Here is a 25,297-nt window from a genome sequence, read left to right as displayed (position 1 = left end):
CTTTTGTCCTACATTTGCTCTAAAGTCTAATTCTAATCCCAGCACTGTGTCTGGGTGTGTGATGGTTGTTTCCTGCTCTTTCTCATGAAACAGTCACAACATTCTCAGTCCAACTTTCACTCTTTGCTGCGTTTGCTGCAGCTGCAGTGAACATGGTGCCGTTTGCCTTTAAGAAAGTTGTGCACAAAGGCTTTTTCTCTAGCAGACAGCTGTGTGGCTAAAAGTCAGATCATTTTTTACCACCTCAGTCACACTGGACTGAAACAAGAGTGAAACTAGGAAGAATCAGAGTTTGTCCAGTGACTGCACTGATTTTCTTCATATTCACAAACTGATTCTAAGTAGTTGCATCAGCTAATCACCCGGACACTGAGCGTCCAACACGCTCCCTGAAGGAAACCATTACATCCTCCAAACAATCCCAATCTGTCTCTGAACGACTGCAATTATTCTCTGATTTGTGAATAACTGGAATTTATCAATGCAGACACGTTGCCAACATAATGAAGTCAGTCTGAGTCGCATCTCTTTGAATAGTCGGCGACCACTTGAGTTAAGTGGTCGCCGACTATTCTGGTTCTATTGCCATATAGTGACAGTGCTGAGCACCTCTGTCACTCTGCACTTATGTTCCCAGTTCTCTTTTGTGGAGGAATTTTCCAGGAATTCCTGGGACCAGCTTTCCATGAGAGACCCGATCAGGAGCGCCTGTCCTGGACACTCCCAGCATCACAGGGACTCACAAACCCGTCCACCACAGTGAGAAGCCTGATCGTCACAGGCCCACATGTAGCTTTAGATCACACGTGTGCACTTCCTGTGGTCACTGCTGGAACTCTAGACTCACCGAGGGGCCAGTGGTTGGTGAGGCAGCAGCAGCTGAAGTCATGTGACTAATGGCTCTCAGGTTCTGTCCTCCTATTGGCCGGTGTCCTTCACCTGTCACACCTGGTCCAGAAAGAGTGAGAATGTTCAGAGCTTTAATGGAAAAGAATATTATTCCATATAAAAGGCCTGTAACAAGTATTGTAGAGTTAATCAGGATGAAGTCCATCATGAAGACTTCAGAGTGCTTCAGACAGTCGGTGTTTCATCCACAGAGCCTCCAGCCTGCATATCAAAGGATCCTGAGGAACGACAGTGAACCCGAGTTCCCCTCATTACATTCATGTGTGTGACTGTGAGGAAAAGGTGATTGTATGAACGTGTGTGAGCGAGTGAATGAGGCTTGTATCAGAGTGGAGATAATGTCAGCGGCACAAGCTGGACGCTGCAGGTGTCACATGTGAATCTGTGCATCAGTGTCTGCACCTTTGTGGAGGTGAAGCTCAGGAGGTTTGGATTTGTTCAAAGCTCTGTCTGCTCCATCTTTCTTTCCCTCAGGCCTCTCCAGATCAGGAAGGAGGTCCTGTTCTCCTTCTCCCTCCTGGACTTCTGGATCCAGGGAAGGATCAAAGTCTCTCAGCCCAGCATCAGAGCTTCTGGCTGGGGGAGGACTGGAAGTTTCAGCTGGAGGCTGAGAGCCTGGATCTGCCATCTGAGTCACAATTCAAATATTCTCAGTAATTTTTAAAGCTCATTCATTTGGACCGAGTGTGGGACAGCAGCACATCTGTACTGCTTCAGCTGGACCTCTAACAGCACTTTGTAAATGTTGGACTGTTTGATCTTTCAGCTGCTTCATGAAGCTGCAGATCTTTTCATTGGGTAACAGTTCTGACTGCAGCATGCGCTGCTCTTAAACCTGCAGCTATAGTTGTGCATTAATAACCGTCACAGATGTCCAGGTTACCCCTGCTGTGCGCTCTGATGCACATGTGCTGAACTCCTTTATTCACACAGCCACGTGTTTCTCACCTGCTACCAATGAAAGCTGCTAGTTTTTAAATAAGAAGAGATTTTACACAAAGCTTTTTCTCTTTTTAATGTTTAATATAAACATTTCATTTCAATAATTTCCTTTTTTGACTGATGGTGTCATCTTTCTGTGAAACTGTGCTGCCATCATCTATCCATAAGACCACAGATAAAGATAAATGTGGTGTTAATAAAGCTCCCAAATAAAAACAAGACTCAGTAATAATAATGAGACGATGTTTCATCAGATCAGAAACCAGCAGGGTTATAAGACCTGTGCTGACTCACCTGTGTGCGTCTGTCTGAGGACGAGTCTCTGATACTCTGGGACCAACCAGTGAAGTCAGACTAACAGTGGAAACAGGAAGTGAATGAAAGTTTGACTGTCTCCATGGTAACCCAGGCTGGGGGATTGTGTGTGTTTCTTAGTGACTCTGCAACCAAACACACAACAAAGCTGCCTCCTCTGTGGGTGTTAAGTCATTTATTTCAGCCACTGAAATCATTTACAATGATGTCGAAGATTCAAAAAGACAAAAATACACAGTATATGTATATATTGAATCCAGGTTTTAGACGGTTTCATGTATATTTGGTTTGTTCCTGGTTCGCTGCTACTTTAGAGTTTATTCCTCTCTCAGTGTTTCTCCCTCTCGGGTCAAGTCTCTTGTATTAACTTTGTTCATGTGTCTGTTTCAGTTTTCACATTTCCTGCTTTATTTTGGTGAGTTGTCGTCCTCGTGCTTTGCTTTTGTTTCCCTCGTCTTGTTTGCTGTGTCTTGTTCTCCCGGCTGTCTCCATTTCCGTTTATTGCCCTGCTGTCCATCAGTTATCAGTTTTCTAAGTTCCTGATCTCTGAATTCAAACTCCAGCATAAGAAAGCAGGCAGCAAAACTTTATTTAAACAGGCAGAAGCACAGAGGAGAGTTTAAACCTCAGTAAACAGATTGTAAACACTGATCATGTGATTCAATAGGTTATTCCAGCATTACAGGAAAAACAGCTTCAGTTATATTGGTGCAAACTGACGCTGGTCCCAGATAACCTGAGGTGTTGCTCTTCAACCTGTAGATGTGGTTCAGCATTAATGGAGCTTCACATATTTGCTGGTTTGTGCACTAATAATTACTGAGGTCCCAGACTCTGCTTCAGTCCATCCAATGTCCTGCTCAGCATCTAATCAGAGTCCAGGTTTTAACGAGAGGCACTTTCAGAACTAAAGTGCAGTTTAAAAACACGTCACATGAAGATCACAATGACACCGTCAGCGGTCTTTGAGATTCATGGTCACAGCTCCACAGACTCTTTCTGTCACGGCTGCACAGCAGTCGTGTGGTGAATTGAGAAAAGGATCCAAGATGCAGGCACTGACTGGGGTGCGAGTGAATGTTTATTTGCAGAGGTGATAAGGTGACAAAAACAGGAGGAGCAGAGCGGGGAGTAAACCAACCTAAACTGGGGGAAACTGGTTTGACCGAAGCTGCAAAGACAGTCAGCAGGGTCTGGATGCATTCAGCACCACGTCCTTGTTGGGCCTTCAGTGATAGGACAGTTTATTATGCTGCTAACGTTAATAAGTCTGTTCACCTGTAGAGCTCATTTAAACACATCAGCTGTAGAACATCATGTGTCACGGCGTGTCCAAATTCACAGGCTGCATCCTCCTGAGGACCCGGCCTTCAAGGTCTACGTGGGCCGGGTCCTCCAAAGGTCGGGTAGGCGGAAGTGAGCGGCTGTGACGGTCTGGCCTTCAGATTAGCGTCACCGCTGTCTCGGTGGAGTTTAATAAACTCGGCCGTCTGCTCCTTGCTGTCTAAAATGTAACAGGACACTGGAGTAAACTCTTGACCGTCTCACACTTCTGTTTAATCAGTTTGATGTTTATTCAACTGTGTGAAAACTATAACTCTAATCTCAGCCAAACCGATTTACTCAGGAACAAATAAAACACTGAAAAAAGCCAAACAACAACATTTTTAAGTTATCTGAGTGACTTATGTATCATGTTTAAGCTGAGTAGCCAAAGGCCGCGGGGGTTTGAAACGATGTGCTGGGAGTTGGCTGTTCTCACCCCGGTCAGCTATCGAGCTGGTGGGTAACAGACGTCTCCAAAAACGTCGGCGCACTTTTGCAAATATGTGATGTCTTGACAAACCGAGCAGATACTTGAAGTTTACACTCCTACATTCTCAAACAGGAGCCCCAGCAGAGATGGATGGCTGGCGCGGCTCTCCGGAGCCCCCAGTCGGAGCAGATGCAGGGCCAGCAGGTGTGGAGACCCCTGGCTGAGGCAGCTGAAGCTGTGGGTGGCTGTCAGCCAGCTCAGGATGCCTTTTGGGCTGCAGCAGCATAAACTCCTCAGCAGGCTGGGTAAGCTTGCGTGAGCTCTCTGTGGAGGCTGTTGCAGCTGACTCACCCGAGCGGTGCAAACTTAGTTACCTTCAAGGCTCCAGAGTCAGCTGAGGTCAGCAGCTCAGCCTCTGGGGAGGTTACAATCCCTGGAACAGCCAGGTCTCTACAACCAGAAACAGTCTTTGCATGTGCAGCTTCAGAACCAGACTTGAAGTTCCAGTTAGTGTCCGATGTCCCAGAAACACTCAAGTGCTCACTGAGCAATCTCCTGAGGCCAACACTCAGAAAGTCAAACAGTCTTTGAGCCTTTGTGGGAACATTTATCGTCTGTGCTGGAAAGGTGGGAACATCTGGGAGATGCAGCCTTAACACACTGGGCTTCACACGTCCTTGGAGGCAGCTCACTAAACTCAGGGATGCAGACAAAATCAGCACTTGCAGGAACACAATGTGTCCTCTCACAATGAGCTTGGAAGCAGAAACTGAGTTTTCCTCACTGACTGTTTTAGACAGGATTGTGGGAGCAACACAAACAGCAGCTTCAGCTGGAAACACACAGTTTAGTGTCTTTGCTGCTCGCTTTAAGTCACAATAAACAGAAAACTCATTGTGTCTCGTGTCAGAATCAAATCACCCATATACAGGAAAGGAAGAGGCGGAGCTTATTTCCTGCAGGGAGAGGTTAGCAGTCTGTGTCTTTCTCATTTCTGACTCCTACAGAGCTGAAAAACACAGGCTGTTATTGGCTGGCTGACACTGGGATTAAAGTCCTTGAAGCCAGCAGTCTTTAATGTCCAGCTTCAGAACGGGCAGGTGAAAAACAGTCCTTTATGTCCTCTGATGTTCAATAAACTGTCCTGATTACTGAGGGAGCAGAGAAAGTGTCTCCATCACTCTCCACAGCTGGATGCTCTGAAATCCTGGAATCCAGCTGTGGAGAGGAGCGCCGGCGGCGTGGACGCAGTTTAGTAATCAGGGAACGGGAGACAGGAGGGAGACACAGCTGGGACCAATTACACACACGAGACAGGAAACAGTAACACAGGACTGTCAAAGTAAAACAGGAAATACAGAGTCCAAAGTAAGGAGACGTGGGACACAGTGAAGACACACAAACCAGAACTATAATCACAAAACTCAGAGACATAAAGAGTGAATCAGCTGATTCAGTGTTTGTGACAAAAACATGGATCCTGCTTAATAAGTTGTGTTTGTTGGTTTCTGTATTATTTTGTGTATCGCTCTTATGAGCTGTTGTTTTTTCACTGAAATATTATTTAATTGTTTTAAGCTTTTTGTTGACTTTGAAGTGCTTAAGTTGATATTTTTGAACATTTAATTTGTTCGATTATTGTCGAGTGGATAAAACTGTCAAACACAGCTGCTTCCAGCATGGCCGGAGGAGAGGTGGCCGAGCAGACGCACAACACACACAGCTCACAGGTTTGCATTTCTAGATATTGCAGATGTTGCAGAAATTGACAGTAAAGAACTCAGAGATCCAGCGCTGTCTCCTGCCCCTGATTTATACACCACAACACAACGACAGGCATAACTCACACAAACGGGCAACATGAGGCTCAGATGCTTTGGACGTGTTCACATATACTGGACACAGAATGATGAAGATGGAGCTGCAGGAAGGAGGAAAAGAGGGAAACACAGAAAAGATTCACAGACGTGGTGAAAAAGGACACGACAGGTTCTGTTTGTTAGTTTGGTTTTTCTTTATTTGGTAAAGACTCAGAAATAAAGAGAAGATCACATGTTTGAATATCATATTAATGTTCTGTAATACACAAGTTGTAAAATCTTTCCAGAGTGAGACAGAGACTGTGCAGAGACTGTAGAAGGACAGAGCAGCAGCAGAGCAGTCCAGATACACTGATGATCCTCTGTCAGATCCAGAGGGACACACAGGGATGATGCTGGACTCTACATTGTGTCTGACAGTGGAGCTGTTCTCAGAGCAGTTCACTCTGCAGCACTGACAGTCATCTGCACTTCATTCCTCTGTCAGTCACTGCTGGATGAAGCTCTCCTCTCCACCTCCCAGTAACATGGCCCAGTCAGAGCGTCTCTACACACAAGCTGCTGCTGCTTCAACCTCTCTGGATCATCAGGACACAGCTGCTCCTCTCAGCACACACACCGTCCTGTTTACCATCATCGCCTCCACCTGCAGAGAGAAGGAGGAAGAGCAGAGGAGATAAACGAGTGTTTCCAGAGACTCTTCCTCAGCTGTCAGTCAGTGATGCAGCACATCCAGTATAAAGAGCAGCAGGGACGTCAGTGCTGGGACTGTACTAGGACTCATTGTTGCTTCACTTTTTCTAATCTTTGGATTTTTATTGAAGTTGATGAAAATGTTTTTCCCTCCTAGTCTGAGTTTGGACTTTCATTCATTAGAAGAACCTTGGTGTGTCCACTCTGAGCTCTGTAAGAGCCCCAACAACAAGCCCAACAATCCAGATGGACGGTTCCAGCTGTTAACTGGAGGAATTCCATCCAAACATCTGCTCTCACTAAATTCTTCCTCACCTACAGACTGTGTTCTTCACTGCTTTAAACTTGGAAATGAATGCAGTCATTGGTCTGCGTGCGGCTTTGTTCAGAGAGCTGATTGGCTGTTGACAGCGTTTGATCAGAGCGTGTCAGCTGTTACTATGGTGACCATAAAGGTGAGAAACAGGAAGTGTTTGTGTCCAATCCTGAAGCCTGTCACCGTTCTCCTCTCACAGCTTCACTGAGAAGCTGCAGCTTTACAGGAAACACTGGATCTTTGTTTCATACTGACTGTGTTTAGTACAATACTGCTGACAGCACCACCCACTCACTCCATCACTCTACTGACCTCAGAGTCTTCAGTCTGTAGTCTGGACTCTGTTGAAGATCAGACAGCTGCTTCACATCTGGATCCATCAGGTTGTTCCAGCTCAGCTCCAGCTGTCTCAGATGGGAGGGGTTGGACTTCAGTGCTGCTGCCAGATAATCACAGCTGATCTTTGACAAACCACAGCTCACCAATCTGTATAAAGAATGAAAGATGTAAGTTTATTAGACAAAGTGCTTGAAATCATTCAGTGTTTCATCATCTGTTCAGAGCTGAAGAAGGTTCAGAATGTAGAAGTTTAGAAAATGGAAACTCCAAACAGCTGAAGCCAACAGGAAGCAGCTTCAAACAGGAAACTGTGCAGAGTTTCAGACTATATGTCCTGATGCAGCCAGTTGGATTTTGGAGATTTGAATCTCTGTTCTGTGACTAAGTCCTTGAATCATTTCTTCCAGTTGGTCCAACAAGACAGACTAAGTATTGGACATGTGTTGTGGCTCCATCAGGGGAGCTTCTAAATGTGATGTGATGGCCCCTCTGGGTCTGTCAGGTCACAGGACTGAAGAGAGCTCAAACTGGGCACACAGCTGTTCCAGTCTGGACCAAAGACTCTATACTGGGACTGAGGGACTGCTCTGACTGCACCCACTGGGACTTTTTAAAGGCTCATGTTCTCACTTAGATCATCGATTTCTACTGACATTTCTTTCTGGGAAAATGGGGATTACTTTGGAAACAGGAAGTATTTTCCCCAATAAGCAGCCCTGGATTAGTAAATCACTCCAACATGTTCTCAGGCAGAAGAAGCTGTCTTGTTATGAGGGAGAGAAGAAAAAGATTGAGGCACAGAAACTTGTTGAAAGAGAGATAAAGCAGCTAAAATCAGGTGTAAAAGTAAAGCAGAGGACGAGCTGAATAAAGGACACTCAAGGCTGGCTTGGAAAGGAATGAAGTCCATGGTGGGGATGCAGAACAAGGAGCAAAGATGAATGTGATGCTGAATCAGCAGAAGACTTGGACTCGTTTGATTCCAGCTTTGATATCATTGATTTCAATGAAGAGCTTTGTGATTGTAGCAAAGGGCTGGTAGCTCTGAGAGTCCCACTGATGAGGTGTTTGTGTGGAAATCTCTTAGTGGGACCAAAGAGAGAAAAAGCCCTGGTCCTGATGCTGTGGGAGGGAAATGATTGAAGTGTGCTGTGAGGAACATTTTCCAGTCCTCCTTGGAACAACAGGAAGTTCCCAGCATATGGAAACAAAGGTGGCACTCAGTGATGATGGTGCTGTGGCCCCACCACCTCCACCTCTTTGTAAAGGAACTAACTGTAATCTGAAGCTTCAAATGGAACTAAGACTTCCTCCACTAGGTGGCAGTGTCTGATGAGAAAGTGTTAGTGGAGCTGGCCTGGAGTCAGAAACAGGAAGATGCAGGATTTGGGCTGAAATGGGGAAAAGTGGTTCGCACTAGTGCCTTAAAGCAAGAAGGTTGTAGGTTGAAGCTTGTTGGCCTTTCTGTGGAGGTTGGATGTGTCACGGTTCTGGGTCCGTTGGACCCAGTATTTTGAGTTTATTATGTTTTGGTTTATTTTTGCATTATGGATTGTTTTCTGATGTTCTGGTGCTTTGTTTATTATTATCATTATACATCTGTTTCTATTCTTGGTGAGGGATCAGTTCTTAGGTTTTGGGTTCTCATGTGTATTACAGTTTCTGTTCAGTGTCTAGTCTGTCTCTCAGTGTCATGTCTGCATCTGGTTTAGTAATTCTTGTTTCCTGTTTTATTGTGAAAGTCTTTGTCTTATGTTAGTGTGTGCAGCTTAGCTCCCCCGTCTCGTTAGCCCTGATCTCCCCCAGCTGTGTCTCCCTTCTGTTGCCCATTCCCTCATTACTACCCTGTGTATTTAAGCCCTGTGTTTTCCCATGCTCGGTGTCGCGTCGTACCATCAGATTATGCCTGTGTGTTTCGGTTCTCCTTATTCCGTGTTCAATTCATGTTTTGTTTTTGTACCAGCAATAAAGCTGAGGTTTTTGAGTTTCAAGTTAGTGTCTGAGTCCTGCGTTTGGATCCTCCTCTCCGCCTGCCCGCACACAGAGCCCTGACAGGATGTTCTCCCACAGTCCAATGAAATGCTGCTTAGGTTCATTGGTGCTTCTACATTGGCTGTAGGTGTGGATGTGAGAGAGTGCTTCTCTGTCTCTCTCTGTTGGCCCTGTGATGGACTGCTCACCTGTGCAGGTGGACCACACCTTTTTCATATACAAATTACAACCTTTAATAGAAACCTATTGGTCAGCATCTTATTAGCCTGCTGTTAGCTTCATTCCACAGAAAACTGAGAGAAACTAACAGAGTTGATAAAGAATAAAGAGAAATGTGCTGATTTAAAGCCTTTGAAGGGCTTCAGATGATCTCTGTCCACTTCTGTCCACTCATTCATTCATGTAAGCTTTTGAAATGTGAACATTGTTCTGCTGCAGTCAATGGACTAAACCAGAGAAGAAGAAAACAGACTTTACCATGAAGATCCTCAGTGTGGATCAGTATAATATCAGCCTGATGTCTGCAGTTTAGTGTCAGCACAACTTTCACATCATATTCATCTCAGCACAACTAAAACATGCTGACTGACCTCAGAGTTTCAAGTTTACATCCTGGACTCTCCAGGAAACCACACAGATGCTTCACTCCTGGATCCTGCAGGTTGTTGTTGTTGCTCAGGTCCAGCTCTCTCAGATGGGAGGGGTTGGACTTCAGTGCTGCTGCCAGATAATCACAGCTGATCTCTGACAAACCACAGTCCCCCAATCTGTATAAAGAATGAAAGATGTAAGTTTATTAGACAAAGTGCTTGAAATCATTCAGTGTTTCATCATCTGTTCAGAGCTGAAGAAGGTTCAGAACGTAGAAGTTTAGAAAATGGAAACTCCAAACAGCTGAAGCCAACAGGAAGCAGCTTCAAACAAACACAACAAGAGAAAAAACTCTGAATGTTTCACATTAAAGTCGTACATTTCTCATAAAAACAGGACAAAGACTTGAAGAAGTCGTGTTTTTCCTTCCAGGAACCACAAGGCTTCACTTTTAAAGGTGAAGTGTGACAGAAACGGACATATTTGAAGTCCAACACCTTTTTCCAGTCACATTATTAAAGCAGACAAACTACAAGCTCATTTTCATTCCAACAAGTCATCTTCTGACCTGGACTAACAACACTGGTCTCTATGTGCAGCTGGCTGTGAGACCAGTGCTCAGGGAGCGTCTACAAAGTGCAACACTGAAAGAACATCACACACTCATTTGCTTCCAGCACACAAACATCTACGGTCATTATTCATGTTCCTGCTCCTCTGGATTCACACGGAGCTTCTGGTCGTTATTTACCCGTTGCCATTTTGAACCGTAATATCCATAACTCAGACTGAGCATGCTCAGAGCTGGTTGACCTGACTGTGATCAGTTCCTGGTATATAGCTTATTGTCTAATATGAGCTGATTGTTATTAACTCTTTAAGACCGGTCGGGGCGGGCACGCTCCATTTTGCGTAACTATTTTTAAATCTCTGTAGAACTGGAACCACATAAGCTAGCGCAATAATTTGTTTTGCATATGGAACCGGAGGAGTTGTACTTACATGTTATGCCATCAGCTTGTCCTCGGTCACGGTTTCCTTCCACTTATAGCTTTGCAAATATTGCATCAAAAGCACTTGCAGCAACAAAAGCATAATATGTCAGAAACAAGCTTTGCCGATCCGATCAACTGTTTGCAACACTTCCTAGGTTGGAATAGACGTCAGCGCGAACTATCACGTGTCCGCCATTACCTGCCCGAAACCAGAAGTGACATTTTCGCGGAAAATGTCGTTTTTTAGTCCGCCAGAGCTTATCTTTATATTTTTACATGCTGTGGAGCCATTTTTGGGAGTATTTCAAGTTGCTATACATCAATACAACCATTATAGCCTAAATTTTAATAATATGTATTCATTAAGTCCATAGAAACTACATGAATTACAAAAAAGTGCAATAAACTACGTTTTTGTGTTTTTACATATATTTGTAGTTAGAGAAATTTAAGAGGCTTATCCCTCAAAACTGTAAATACAAAAAGTTTCACAAAATAGTTTCCCACCACAGGAAATTTATTTTGAGTGTCTTCATAGTTTCATTTTTGAGATAGACCAATTTTTATATACTGCAGGAAAAACGAAAATAAATATTATACTGCAAATTTGCAAACAAACAGAATGTGCATCAAAATAAACGATTTCCAGCAGTGCAATATGAGTTCTAAGCATCCCAGAAACGACACAGAAAAGCATAAAGTCAAACATGACTTTTAAAAACACCAGTGTAGGTTTATAAGGCCCTGAAGGTTAAAAAAAACGCCTAAATTTTCCACGAAAATGACATCACTTCCGGTTTCGGGCAGGTAATGGCGGACACGTGATAGTTCGCGCTGACGTCTATTCCAACCTAGGAAGTGTTGCAAACAGCTGATCGGATCGGCAAAGCGTGTTTCTGACATATTATGCTTTTGTTGCTGCAAGTGCTTTTGATGCAATATTTGCAAAGCTATAAGTGGAAGGAAACCGTGACCGAGGACAAGCTGATGGCATAACATGTAAGTACAAGACCTCCGGTTCCATATGCAACTAAAATTATTGCGCTAGCTTATGTGGTTCCAGTTCTACAGAGATTTAAAAATAGTTATGCACAACGGAGCGTGCCCGCCACGACCGGTCTTAAAGGATTAAACACAGTGAGCACACACAGAGGCAGACTCTGTCTAAACCCTCAGAACAAAAGCTGTCCACATGTTTCTGTCAGTCCAAATACTTCATGCAGTTTTTGCTGTGATCACTGCCTTCACACTGTTACAGTCAAAGCTGGAAATCATTCACAAGGAAACTTCATATTCACCAACACTCAGTGTGATGTCATCAGGGAATGTCTCCGCCTCCAGCTCACATCAAAGCATACGACTACATGAGCAGCTAGCATTACCCAGCATGCCGTGCAGCAGTGTTAGTTTGTAAATGTGCAATAATTCCTGTTACAAACTGTTTCACAGATTGCTGTGTGTCGTGACCTTTGAACCTTAGAACTGTGAGGAAGAAGCTACACAGTTAATCAGGGTCCCCTCTCTCTGAATCAGGAAAGGTGGGCAGGCCGCGTGTGGGCCGCGGGCCATACGTTGAGTCTCACTGTTTGAAATGTGAACATTGTTCTGCTACAGTCAATGGACTAAACCAGAGAAGAAGAAAACAGACTTTACCATGAAGATCCTCAGTGTGGATCAGTATAATATCAGCCTGATGTCTGCAGTTTAGTGTCAGCACAACTTTCACATCATATTCATCTCAGCACAACTAAAACATGCTGACTGACCCCAGAGTTTCAAGTTTACATCCTGGACTCTCCAGGAAACCACACAGATGCTTCACTCCTGGATCCTGCAGGTTGTTGTTGTAGCTCAGGTGCAGCTCTCTCAGATGGGAGGGGTTGGACTTCAGCGCTGCTGCCAGATAATCACAGCTGATCTTTGACAAACCACAGTCCCCCAATCTGTATAAAGAATGAAAGATGTAAGTTTATTAGACAAAGTGCTTGAAATCATTCAGTGTTTCATCATCTGTTCAGAGCTGAAGAAGGTTCAGAATGTAGAAGTTTAGAAAATGGAAACTCCAAACAGCTGAAGCCAACAGGAAGCAGCTTCAAACAAACACAACAAGAGAAAAAACTCTGAATGTTTCACATTAAAGTCGTACATTTCTAACAAGAGTATTTTAAAGACAGCGTCACTGATGATCATCTTCTGCCCAGTAAAACTTTGGTTTTCCACATGTGAGTGTTAATGATGCACAAAGACTGTGAGTGCAAAGAGGGAGCGAGGAGGATGACACAGAGAGATGGTACAGGAACATCAAGAGCCCGGCGAGGAAATGAGCAGAAGGACTTTGGAGCCTGTTGGATTGAAGCTTTCACAGAGACGTGTTTGACTGGACACCACCAGGACAGACTTTTAATCCCAGGATTTGGATGAGCTTTCTGTCTTTATGGTCACAAATGATGCTGTAACTCTGTGACTGTCCTGGATCAGCAGTATGGTTACGTCCTTTGGACCTGAGTTTCCACAGCTCTTATAACAGCAGTGTACATTCACCTGCAGGCACACGCTGCCTCTGCTTCAGCTCTGTTTATGAAGCACAAACTGCAGCAACCAAACTCAGACTGGCTCATTTCAATCATGTCCGCTCACAAAGACACTTTGAAACTCTTATCAGTATGTTTCCTGTCCTACTAGGAGGGATCAAACTCGATTGCGGCTCCCGCGAAAATTCGGAAGCAGATTTGCGGCGCCAAAACGCCTGAAACGCGCGTCAGTATAGCGCGTTTCAGGCGTTTGACTCGCGAAAAAAACCACGCGTGTGAGTTTTTGTGTTGCATTTTGTGCATACGCGCGTTTCGCATCTACCGCTCAAGTTGGAAAAATCTGAACTCCAGCGTCAAATCGCGCCGCGACAACCAATCAGGAGCCTGGTGACGTGGCTGTTACCTAGGTCAAAGGGGCAGATCCAGCCAAAGCCCTTCATACTTCAATGGTGGGAAGGCTAATCAACGCCGTAGCAAACAACCTGGAGCTGTACAACACCAGCTGCTTTCAGTACCCAGACAGGAATAAAAAGGACCGAGCTTGGAGGAAGATATGTGAAGAGATCGGGCAACCTGGTAAGTTCATTCATTTCTCTTTTGAAAGTTTTTACTGACCCGGGGAAGCCGCACAAAAGCTAGCAAGCCACCGCTATTCTCCCACTGACGTACAAACACCGTTCTGCTTTTACGAATGTTGTCATTTAGGAATATATTTTATTGTTTATTAATAAACAGCACACAGTGGTCCCGCTGTTCATCCGTCACTGCTTTGCTTTTTCGCTGATTTTTTATTGCACAGTACAGCATTGCATTCTGCAGCCTGATTGACAAATCTCCTGCGCTTGCCAAATTTGTCATGTTTGGTTTTGATAACCATCACGTCCAATAGAAAAAACAGCACAAAAACACCCATAACTATGAGCCTCATTCGGAAATAGACACCTGCACCGCGAGGGGAAAAGGCGCATGAAAGTGGCGGGCAGATGAAGACAAACCGCGGCATAATAATACTTTTACGTTTTGCAATCTAAAAAGGTTTGCACTTTGAGAATCAATTGTGAGAACTGTGACCAGGGGCTAGTTATTCTGAGCAGTGGCGTGTCTAGAAAATTTTTGTTGGGGGGGCCAGGTAGGGGCACAGATTTGGAGAAGGGTGGCAGATGTAATTGGCAGATAATGTTTTAAAAAAAAATTCTACCAACCCTTAACCATAATTCAATAATCCTATAAACCTAATAACCAAATGCACTTTTAACTCTTATTAGAATGAGATTTTAACCACTATGGTGCAAAGTTTTTAGATACTGCGTTGATAAAGTACAAGAGATACAATCAGTGTTTTGTCAGTGTTTACTCAGCATTCAAGGACATCAATATTTGCATAGTATTTTTACTGACATATAGTGCACATATGTTTTGGGCAAAAACATTTTTTAATATTAAAATATGAACATTTTAAACATACAATTGACAAATTAGCCAATGCCAATGTAAAACTTTATCTGCCTGTTAAAAAAAGAAGATAATCTTCTCACAAACTGGTGTTTGATTTTGAAACAGGAAAAAAGTGGGGAAACAACTGAAAAGACTAACATTTGAATAAAACCTGAAAGCAAGTAAATACTTTCTATGCTGCCTTATGGTAAACTTTGGTAATATTGATCAAGAACAACACTGGCTGATGATGAAATCCAGTCAGCTGGCATGGTGACACTGCCAGTATAACCTGCAGGGCTGGACTGGGACAGAAAATTGGGCATTTTGACTACAGACCGACCCACCAGGTATTAAAGCCATAAAGCCTTTGAATGAGAACAAATGCTGTTGTGACAGTGATGTACAGTCTTGTTGGTATATGTATGATTTCTATACATTTTACGTCAGATAAAAACTTTGGTTGTAAGATTTAGATAATTATTTAATAAAAGCGAGATATTTTAAATGAGAATAAGAAAGAAAAGTATTTCTTTGTGCCCCCCTCTCCCTGTTAATGCCCTACCTGCCCCCTGGCAACACTTTGCTAGACCCGCCCCTGCACAGTTACCAGCTGTCAGCTACATAAAAAAGGATCCTGGTGTTATTTGTCTCTCAGAAACAGTTCATAACTTCCCTTCAACTCATCCATGTCACCTAAAAGGTAAACCTGTTTCTCCATCACAGCTCTGATGATTCAGTAAGGACATCTCCTGGTTTCATCTTCATGTTTCCCTCTCACCACATATCCAAACTGACATCATGACCAGCAGCTTTACAGCTGTGGCTCCAGCAAACATCAGCTGATACTAGAAATTAATATTAAATAAATTCTAACAGCAGCTGATCAAGCTTAAACGTGCTGCTGTTGTTTAGCGCGACATCCGCTGGTTTCCTCTTTCTGGCGCAAAGTGGGCGATAAATAAACAAGAGAGCCGATCAGCTGATCATTGATCAGTTTCATGATTGAAGTAGAAACAGGAGAGGGAGGGGAGAGAATGAGAGAAGAGGCAGCTGTGCAGCGTAACGACAGAATAACTCCAGCTTTGTGTCTTTTTCCATCCTAGCTGAAGTTCGGGACAAACTGCGTCTCAGCTCAATACGAAACGTGTAATATTTTCTCTGATTGAGGGACCATTCCATTTTTTTAAGGAGCCGTTGGCAACTCTACTAACCTTATGAATAAAATAAAGTTCACTATCAGTAACATCATAGCACCCACCCAGCTGTATAAAAACTCCGTCAAGCTGGCTAGAACGCAGTTATTGCAACTGAGGGTAAAAAGTCAGCAACATGAAAATAAACTCCACCTAAACTTGGTTTATATCTGACCCAGATAGACTGCAGGGCCCTGTTTCAGGAAGCCGGTTTAGAAAACTCAGAGTGAAAAACGATACGCAGGGTTGAGTAACCCCGAACTGTCCAACTCGGAATATTCGGTTTCAGAAAGGCTGATAACAATTGGTTCAGTCAACGCGGAGTTGCTTTAACCCCAAGTGAAGCGCGCGGACGAGGATACATAAAGCCCTGATAAGCGGAGCACAGATTAAGCGAGTCACCATGGAGACGGAGGGAAAGAAGGCGCGGTCAATGTATTTTACAGCGCTTGAGGCCGAAATTCTGATGGCAGCATATGCCGATAACATGCAAATTCCGCGGAAAAAAAGTAACACAGCCACAGCTGCAAAAGAAAGTGAGCATGCATGGCAAAACATAGCCGACAGAGTCAATGCGTGAGTGTTAATATAAACATTGATCTAGGGATTTCCACCCATTTAACACGTTATTTTATCATATGTTATTTTATTTGTTATTTTATACATTTTATTTTGTGATGTGATGTGAGCGCAGGTGCAACCCAACAGGCCCCAAACGTTCCTGGCAGCAAGTAAAAATGAAATATAAAAATATAGTCCAAACAGGTAAGGTGTAATTGTATTATGAGCCATAGTGCTTGGTCTGTTTGTCCGATGTAAATCAATTGCAGTTAGAGGCTACATTAATTTCCCCTCTGTAAGCACTTATTGAAATTATCTGAGCACATTACAAGTACATATCTGCTTACTCTGTGTGCTCAAATGTGGCCCGTTATAGCCAACAGAAAAAAAGCGGAGGCCCGAAAAACAGGTGGGGGTCCTCCACCACCACCACTCACAGAGGCTGAGCAGTTGGCCCTCAGCCAAAACAGTGGGCGCCCTGTGGCCGAAGGCATCTCTGCGGGGACATCCTCTGAGGCAATAACCCCGCAAGACACAAGTGCCTACATAGGGGGTAAATTCAAAATAATACATGATGTGCATACATCCTTTCTTCACAGTCACCTTTGCAGTGCTGCTCATTCATTTGATAAACTCTTTACCATAATGGATTATTTTGTAGTGAAGTTATTTTCCTACTGATTTTGCCTTCCCTCAGTCTTGGTTGTCTTTGAGAGCATAATGACAATGAAGTGTAAGGTGCTTGGTATGTTTGTTAATTGCCATTTGGTCCCTTGTAAGTTATAAGTGACCTGTATAAACCTCATATTCTATCAGTTGATGGTGGTGGTGTACTGCATCTGGTGCAGCCTCCTGTTGAGCCAGACCAACATGCAGTTGTGAGTAATACTCCACAGATTATATGAGTTTACAGTAGAACAGCAATGTTGTTTATTTCTTTACTACAGGAAAATAATGAAGAAACATTGACAGCTGTTACAGAGGAGGAAGCAACAGAGACACTTTATGAGGTTTACATCTTTTAATACTTTGTGTACAGGAAATACAGGCGACCAATAAAGCCAGTTGAACAAAAAATCTGTTTATTCGTCTTTCAACATGTTGAGGTGATGGGTCAAAAGAAATGATTGTGACATATGGTGTCTCTGACTGCGCTTCCATCTTGTATGTCCGTGGGAGGGTCAGGATGTTCATGGTTTGGATCACTGCTGATGTTTGGTTCAGAAGGACAGTGTTCTCCTCTAATTGTGGCAATGTTGTGAAGAATCACACATGCCACAATAATGTCACATGCCCTTTCTGGGGTGACCCTGAGTCTTTGCAGGCACTGGAACCGGGCCTTAAGCATTCCGATAGTCATTTCAATTCTGGCTCTTGTCCTGTAAGTAGCCAGATTATATCGCTGCTGTGGGCCCGGTTCAGGGTCAGGGTAAGGGGTAAGCAAATAGGGTAAACATGGATACCCCCTATCACCAAGCAAGTAGCCAGTGAACTCTCCTAAGACAGAAGGATACACTTCAGTTCAAATGTCCCTGAAGCAATTGGTCTTTATATATTTTAAAGTATTCTCAACTCACCATGTCCAAATTTTGTGCTCAGTGTACATTCACGGAATATTTGTGAGTCATGGACAGAGCCTGGCCACTTGGCTTCCACATTTGTGATAATGTTGGCAGCATCACATATGATCTTCACAGTGCAGAGAACACAAATTAGCATCCATTACTATGATGAAATAATTTGTTAGTTTGAAATGCTACAGGGAACTATGTACCTGTACATTAATGCTGTGGAAAGACTTCCTGTTCACATAGTCTCCTTCATTTACTGAAGGAGCAATGATTGGAATGTGAGTGCCATCTATACAGCCAATCACGCCTGGGAACCCTGAAAATAAATGTGCAATTTAAGTAGTAGTTCAAGTATCACCACATCATACATTAAGTTTTGGTCATCCTGATACCTGCAATTTTGTGGCATCCCTCTTTGATAAATCTTGTGGGTCTGTGACCGGGGAACACCACAGACGAGTACAGGAGACGTTTCAGTGCAACTGTAACATTCCTGACTGCCCGACAGACGGTAGCCTTGGAAACGTGCTCAGCGTCACCAATATTATACAGAAAGCTCCCGTTTGCAGAAAAACGAAGTGCAATACAAATAATATGTAATGAACTGAGAGCATGTCCGCGATGTGTCACATGCGTAATATATGGCCTGAGGATGTTATCCAAATAACTTATAGATTGTGCTGAGAAACGGTAACGTTCACACAGGAAATCATCAGGAAATGATAAAATGTCCAAACGCGCTCTGATCACTCTCTCCCGGCGGAGAGCTCTGCGGAGAATTTGGGCTTCACGATCTACTGGCTCTTCAAGGAAGTGGCACGCCATGTCCGACACTTCCTACTGTCAGGTTTCCGACAAAGGGGCGGAGACAGTCAGGGTTAGTTGTAGTAAACCTGCTAGGGGGCAGGTTAGCTTCACGGAGTGTGTCGTCATAGTGACTCACTGAGGCTTCATCTGAACTCGCTTTGTGAAACCGAAAACCCAGAGTTTTCGTTAACTCAGGGTATACTTACTCAGTTTTTCCACTAAACCGGCTTCCTGAAACAGGGCCCTGGTCATGACTTCTTACCTGAAGTTCAGTTCACCTGACACTCGGACTGGCGGCTGCTTCGGGGCTCTCCTCCAGCCTCCCCTTCCCTCATCCACCTGTTGCATCTGTGGAAGCCCCACCATAGCCACCACCAAACAACTGAGTTATTGTTACACATCGACCTGCATCTGGCCAATCCACCACCTCTCATTGTTCATGCAATTACAAAAAAAAATAAAAAAGTCAAATAAGCCCGATGGCCAGTCCAGCTATGTTAACCTGCAACCAAATCTGCAGCTCCATACAGCAATGTTACGACTTAGATTATATCTTATAACTCATAACTCTTATGTTAGCTGCCCTCAGTAGCATACTGTCTGAAATATTCCACGGCTGCGATAATTCTTTAAGTGTTATTTTTTCCTTGGTATTCTAATTTCACCGAAGTTTACTAAACTCAACAAACTTAATATTACTTACCGGGATATTTATTCTGTCCTCATTTTCTTTCACCGAAAAATTGTTTCCTGCAGTGACGTCTTTCTGCTTGGCTCTCCTACCTTTGCTAACGTGATGCACATAGCGCAGAAGCCGATGCTGCATTCACTTACACTCGGATATCTGAGCTTCACCGTGAAAACATAATCGGACATTTGATATTTGATTGAATTTTATTGTTTTGCCTTTGGGGTGGCACCTGGGGTGGCCAGTCTGGTTGGGGGGGGTGGCCTGTGCCCCCCCAGGCCACCCCGCTGGACACGCCACTGATTCTGAGAACCCCTGCTGCAATAAATGAGGGACCACTGTCTACTCTACGATTATTGTTTTCAACCTGTTAACATTTAATACTGTATTGATAGAACCAACTGATTCTGCAGCAGAGCATCCCCAGTCCCTGAGCCCCTACTGCTGCACCCACAGGTATGTACAGCAGCACTGATAGCTTTTTACTCGGTGGGATTTCCTTGTGATCACCTTTACTAAATATCTACAACCAATCTGATTATATCCTGTTTTTTTTTTTTTCAATGTTGAAATTAAAATCTAGTAGCAGCCTTCTCATTTCTTTGTGTTTTGTGCTGTTTTACAGGCCCACAGGGGAGGACGGCTCCGAGGCAGATGAGGGACGGGTCCCAGGACGGTCCATCGGCGGTGGAGCTGGCCACCCTGGAGTCCCTGAAGAGGCCACACCAGTCTCCAATGGAGCATTTCCTCCTCAGCCTTGTTCCTGCTCTGGAGAGCAGCTGGTCCTTTTTATTCCTGTCTCTCTGTAAATTCTTATATTTTATATATTTATGTTTAATGTTTTTCTGTTTGAGACTTTTAATATTATTTTAAATAAATGTTTATAATGACTAATGTCTCAGTTCTACTACACAGCAAATGTTGGCACACGACTTGACACATGTAGAATTTATTTCATATTATACTAATGACAAAATATACTGATACAGTGGGATGCAGAAGTTTGGGCAACCTTGTTAATAGACATTATTTTCCTGTATAAATCGTTGGTTGTTACAATAAAAAATGTCAGTTAAATATCATACAGGAGACACACACAGTGATATTTGAGAAGTGAAAAGAAGTTTACTGGATTTACAGAAAGTGTGCAATAATTGTTTAAACAAAATCAAGCAGGTGCATCAATTTGGGCACCACAAAAAAGAAATGAATATTTAGTGTATATCAATGTGTGTGTCTCCTATATGATATATGGGGTGCCTTTGTCTGGACGTATTTCCCATCCAGAGCTGCACAGCACAGAGGAAAGTTCCAGCGCTCCTGGAATCCCTCTGTGATGGACCGCCAGTCTCCAGGTGAAGGCACAGCCATGAAGTCGTCCACTAGACAGTCCCAGATGGACGTCGCTGTCTGGGGGATGATCTGACACACCGTGGACACACCGACTCTGAAACTGAACGCTTGGTCCTGAAGGAGTCCCCGGTGACAAGGAACCTGGACAAAATTGTTCAAAATCAGTATTATGTGTACTGCAGTTACAAAATACATTATTCAAATTCCAAAATACTTTTGTGATGTCAGATATAAATCACAAAACTTAAATCTTACATAAAACCTTTTGTAATTATAAGGATAATTACAAAATGTATATTAGATAATATCTAAAACAGTTGTGTTTTGTTTTAACTTTAACATATCATAATTTGATTGGTAGCAACTTTCACAACTACAGTGAGCCAATCACTCACAATTCCTAAACATGTCAATCAGGTAGGAATGAAGTAAGACATTAATAGAAATAAAGAGTTGTGTGTTGACATGTAGCCCTTTCCTTGCTTAAATCATTAATATTTTTGAAAAATTAATCTGTGATAAGACAGCTTATCAAGATAGAACCATGTAACTAAAGATGAACCAAACTGTTCACAGTTTTATCTAACTCTGTTTTAATAAAGGCTGTGACCCCTGTTATAGAGTCTGACAGCTGCAGGGATTATATACAAATATTCAACTATCCCAGAATTAAACCAGGTCTAAATAAAAAGGAGTGAGTATCACTACAAAGGTTAACTCAGTGGTCCTAATGCTACAGTTTGATATCAGCAAACACCGAGCGCATACATTGATGTGACACCACAGCCATGCTATCATGCAAACACTGATAACAGCATAAATCGAATTAAATCGGGGCTTGATGAGAGCTTCTGAGTATCACTAGAAATATTATAAAGAGTCGTCTCTGTACCACAGTTTGCTTTCAGTAAACACCGACAGCATTCACTGTTAGCATGGCACATCCATGTTAGCAGTCTATAAACGATAGTTTAGCATATTAGCACAGGTATCAATAAAGGACTACCGCATTAAACACTTTTACTAACCTCAGGCAGACGGACAGGCGCTCTGCAGGTGGGATTGAGCGCCTGTAGTTGGTGTCTAGGCGGGCGATGCTGGGACCGACGCGGGACAGCAGGTCCTCAAACTGGCCGAGTGAACGACGGTGATAGCGCTGGAATCCGCCGTCATCCAGGCGCAGCTCCTGGAGCAAGTGGTGAAACTCACCAAACTGCTCATGCCTCTGGAGGACCTGATGGACCCAGGTACGGCGAGGACGTCTTTTACGCTGCTGCTCTGCTCTCCACAGTACATAGAGAAGGGAGACTCTCTCTTCAAGCGCTAGCTCGACAGCTGCCATCTTGCAAAGATACCGTCTGGCAAAACTTCCTCCCACATCCCTCCCACATTTCCGGTTCACGCGCGTCAAAATATCATATTTTGAGGCGCGATGGATTTTTCTTGGACACGCGTAGAGGTGCGAATGTGATGCGTCAAATTAGGGGCGTTTTGTTCGCGTCCATCGCGTTCAGTGTGAACACACTGTTAGTGGGTTGAGTGATTCCTGCTGCACTGTTTGTCCTTCTTATTGAAGTGACCTGCTGAGAGCTCACACTGTTCTCTGTAGAAATGATGTCAGTCTGACTCGTCACATGTTTGGAGGCGTGTTTGATGTTTGCTCTTCTGGAAACTCTCAGTATCAAATATGGACGATGCAAAGGAGACACGCTTCAGTCTGTATGGACCTGTTTCTGTAGCTGCCACCATCATTCTACATGTTTGTACATCAGCTGATCAAATCCTGTCTGCTGTCTTCATTTCTCTCTTCACCTGCTTCACTGTCACTGTGTGGGCGGAGCTGCCTGAGCCCCGCCCACACAGAAAGCTCCTCTCTGGAGCTAAACTTCTGCTTCATCTCCGCCTCTTTTCTTCATCCTCCACCTCTCTTTTCTCTTCTTCAGTTTCTGCAACCACGGAGCCTCACAGCCATTAGCACGCCCATACCTGAGCAGCTAGCATTACCCAGCATGCCGTGCAGCAGTGTCAGTTTGTAAATGTGCAAGAATTCCTGCTGTGTGCCGTGACCTTTGACCTGCTAAAGACAGTCAGCTGTGGATGATTCATTGTTGTGTCTGATACTTAGAACTGTGAGGAAGAAGCTACACAGTTAATCAGGGTCCCCTCTCTCTGAATCAGGAAAGGTGGGCAGGCCGCGTGTGGGCCGCGGGCCATACGTTGAGTCTCACTGTTTGAAATGTGAACATTGTTCTGCTACAGTCAATGGACTAAACCAGAGAAGAAGAAAACAGACTTTACCATGAAGATCCTCAGTGTGGATCAGTATAATATCAGCCTGATGTCTGCAGTTTAGTGTCAGCACAACAATCATATTCATCTCAGCACAACTAAAACATGCTGACTGACCTCAGAGTTTCAAATCGACATCGTCGATTCTCCAGGAAATCACACAGATGCTTCACTCCTGGATCCTTCAGGTTGCTGTAGGTTCCACTCAGGTCGACTTCTGTGGGATACGAGAGGTTGGACTTCAGTGCTGCTGCCAGATAATCAAGGCCAATATCTGACAAACCACAGCTCTTCAATCTGTATAAAGAATGAAAGATGTAAGTTTATTAGACAAAGAGCTTGAAATCATTCAGTGTTTCATCATCTGTTCAGAGCTGAAGAAGGTTCAGAATGTAGAAGTTTAGAAAATGGAAACTCCAAACAGCTGAAGCCAACAGGAAGCAGCTTCAAACAAACACAACAAGAGAAAAAACTCTGAATGTTTCACATTAAAGTCGTACATTTCTCATAAAAACAGGACAAAGACTTGAAGAAGTCGTGTTTTTCCTTCCAGGAACCACATGGCTTCACTTTTAAAGGTGAAGTGTGACAGAAACGGACATATTTGAAGTCCAACACCTTTTTCCAGTCACATTATTAAAGCAGACAAACTACAAGCTCATTTTCATTCCAACAAGTCATCTTCTGACCTGGACTAACAACACTGGTCTCTATGTGCAGCTGGCTGTGAGACCAGTGCTCAGGGAGCGTCTACAAAGTGCAACACTGAAAGAACATCACACACTCATTTGCTTCCAGCACACAAACATCTACGGTCATTATTCATGTTCCTGCTCCTCTGGATTCACACGGAGCCTCTGCTCTTTATTTACCCGTTGCCATGGTGAATCGTAGTATCGAGGCTCCATAACTCAGACTGAGCATGCTCAGAGCAGATTTGCCTGACTCTGATCAGCTGATCTGGAACAGGAAACTCTGCTATATGTACATTATTACGTCTACACCTGAATCTCAACACTCACAAATATATCAACTGTGTTTAATATTTTGGCACGTAGATCATTTATGTGCTTCAGCTCTTCTTACATTTTACCACCAACACGTTTCAAAAGGAGCAGCTTTTACTTTGAAGGCCAGCTGTCTCTGTTTCCTGTTTTCCTTGTTGGATAATGGAACAAGTCGATGCTTCAGTGCGTTGAATCGAGCGTTGAAGAATGAATCCACACGTCAATAAACATTTTCATCAGCACAAGCAGGACAATGAAAGCAGGAAATACCCAAGCTGCCATTTCTCCTTCTACAACTTCAACAACTGCACATGAATTAAACTTCATACACAGACTCACAGTCTCTGGTTGCTCTGAAATCTCACTGACAGCCAATAGAAATAAAGAAAAGTCCAGACTGACAGTCTCTGTGGGGTTAGGCAGTGAACTGCTCACGCTGCGTTCAAGTGCATCACAAACTATCAGAATTGGATCCAACTTTGTGAAGCAGATTTCTTCTCAGCTGCTGTTTTGAACATTTCCTCGTGAACTGTGTTAAACTCTGTAAATGAACAGAACTATTTCTACATTTGAAACTATGGATTCATTTTCCCGTTCACTTCTGTACATTAGTGTATAAATGAATGTTAGACTGGGCTCCATGCACACACTTGGTCTCAGCTGCCTTCTTTCTGTAGTCATTCCAACAGAGTCCTTTCTCTTCTCCAGCTTCTGTTCGAAATCCTCTCACAGAGCCTGAATCCTGCTTTGCTGTCACGTTTGGGCCTGTGTTAGGCTGCTGTGTGTTCCTCTGCTTTAACACACACCTCACCACAGCAGCTGTGTGGGTCGTCTCTGTAGCAGCCAGATCAGCTTCTGATACATGAACATCATCCTAACTTCACCTTCATTAGCTTTGACATTCATGTCTTTCTTTTCTCTCTGTTTCCACACAAGCTCAAAGTCTCTGCAGCCTGTTTTTATTTGCTATCATCAGATCTTCATCATCCTCATTCACATCCCTCACACACTCTACAGCCTCATCAGCACTGACTTCATCTTCACTGACTGATGGAGCACAACATGAACCTGTGGAGGCTGAGACAAACATGTCAAACATCTCCCCGTCACCACTGCACTTCTGTCAGCCTTTAAATGAACCCTGCTCAAGTCTGTCACTTCTGTTTGGAGCCAAAAGGAAAAACTGTTGCTC

The 25,297-nt window shown here is 43.7% G+C and overlaps 2 protein-coding genes across 11 annotated transcripts in view; both read right to left on the bottom strand.

Annotated features, from left to right (window-relative positions):
* Positions 1 to 2,196, bottom strand: part of dnah5l (dynein, axonemal, heavy chain 5 like) — a 56,058-nt gene extending 53,862 nt beyond the window's left edge. Inside the window, exons 1-3 of the mRNA XM_080865486.1 lie at positions 2,146 to 2,196; positions 1,312 to 1,537; positions 848 to 948 (exon numbers count right to left, since the gene is read on the bottom strand). Coding sequence (XP_080721612.1) covers positions 848 to 948; positions 1,312 to 1,537 — 327 coding nt within the window. The 5' untranslated portion in view covers positions 2,146 to 2,196. The remainder of the gene's footprint in view (positions 1 to 847; positions 949 to 1,311; positions 1,538 to 2,145) is intronic.
* A 3,726-nt stretch (positions 2,197 to 5,922) lies between these two features.
* LOC308386166 (NACHT, LRR and PYD domains-containing protein 12-like) overlaps positions 5,923 to 25,297 on the bottom strand; it is a 33,996-nt gene continuing 14,621 nt past the window's right edge. For 5 of the 10 annotated variants that reach the window (XM_080865506.1, XM_080865507.1, XM_080865508.1 and 2 more), the window contains 5 exons: positions 23,216 to 23,395; positions 12,435 to 12,611; positions 9,673 to 9,849; positions 7,064 to 7,237; positions 5,923 to 6,388 (listed from right to left, as the gene is read on the bottom strand). In XM_080865506.1, the coding sequence (XP_080721632.1) occupies positions 6,376 to 6,388; positions 7,064 to 7,237; positions 9,673 to 9,849; positions 12,435 to 12,611; positions 23,216 to 23,395 (721 nt within the window). In that variant the 3' untranslated portion in view covers positions 5,923 to 6,375. Of the gene's footprint in view, positions 6,389 to 7,063; positions 7,238 to 9,672; positions 9,850 to 12,434; positions 12,612 to 16,936; positions 17,888 to 17,967; positions 20,951 to 21,026; positions 23,077 to 23,215; positions 23,396 to 25,297 lie in introns of those variants that run through there. The other 5 variants (XR_013969741.1, XR_013969739.1, XR_013969740.1 and 2 more) reach the window with 5 other exon arrangements.

This window comes from Rhamphochromis sp. 'chilingali' (assembly GCF_963969265.1).
Source record: "Rhamphochromis sp. 'chilingali' genome assembly, chromosome: 18".
NCBI classification, from domain to species: Eukaryota; Metazoa; Chordata; class Actinopteri; order Cichliformes; family Cichlidae; genus Rhamphochromis; species Rhamphochromis sp. 'chilingali'.
The sequence above is the reverse complement of the archived record's forward strand: the minus strand, read 5'-3'. Positions and strand labels throughout refer to the sequence as shown.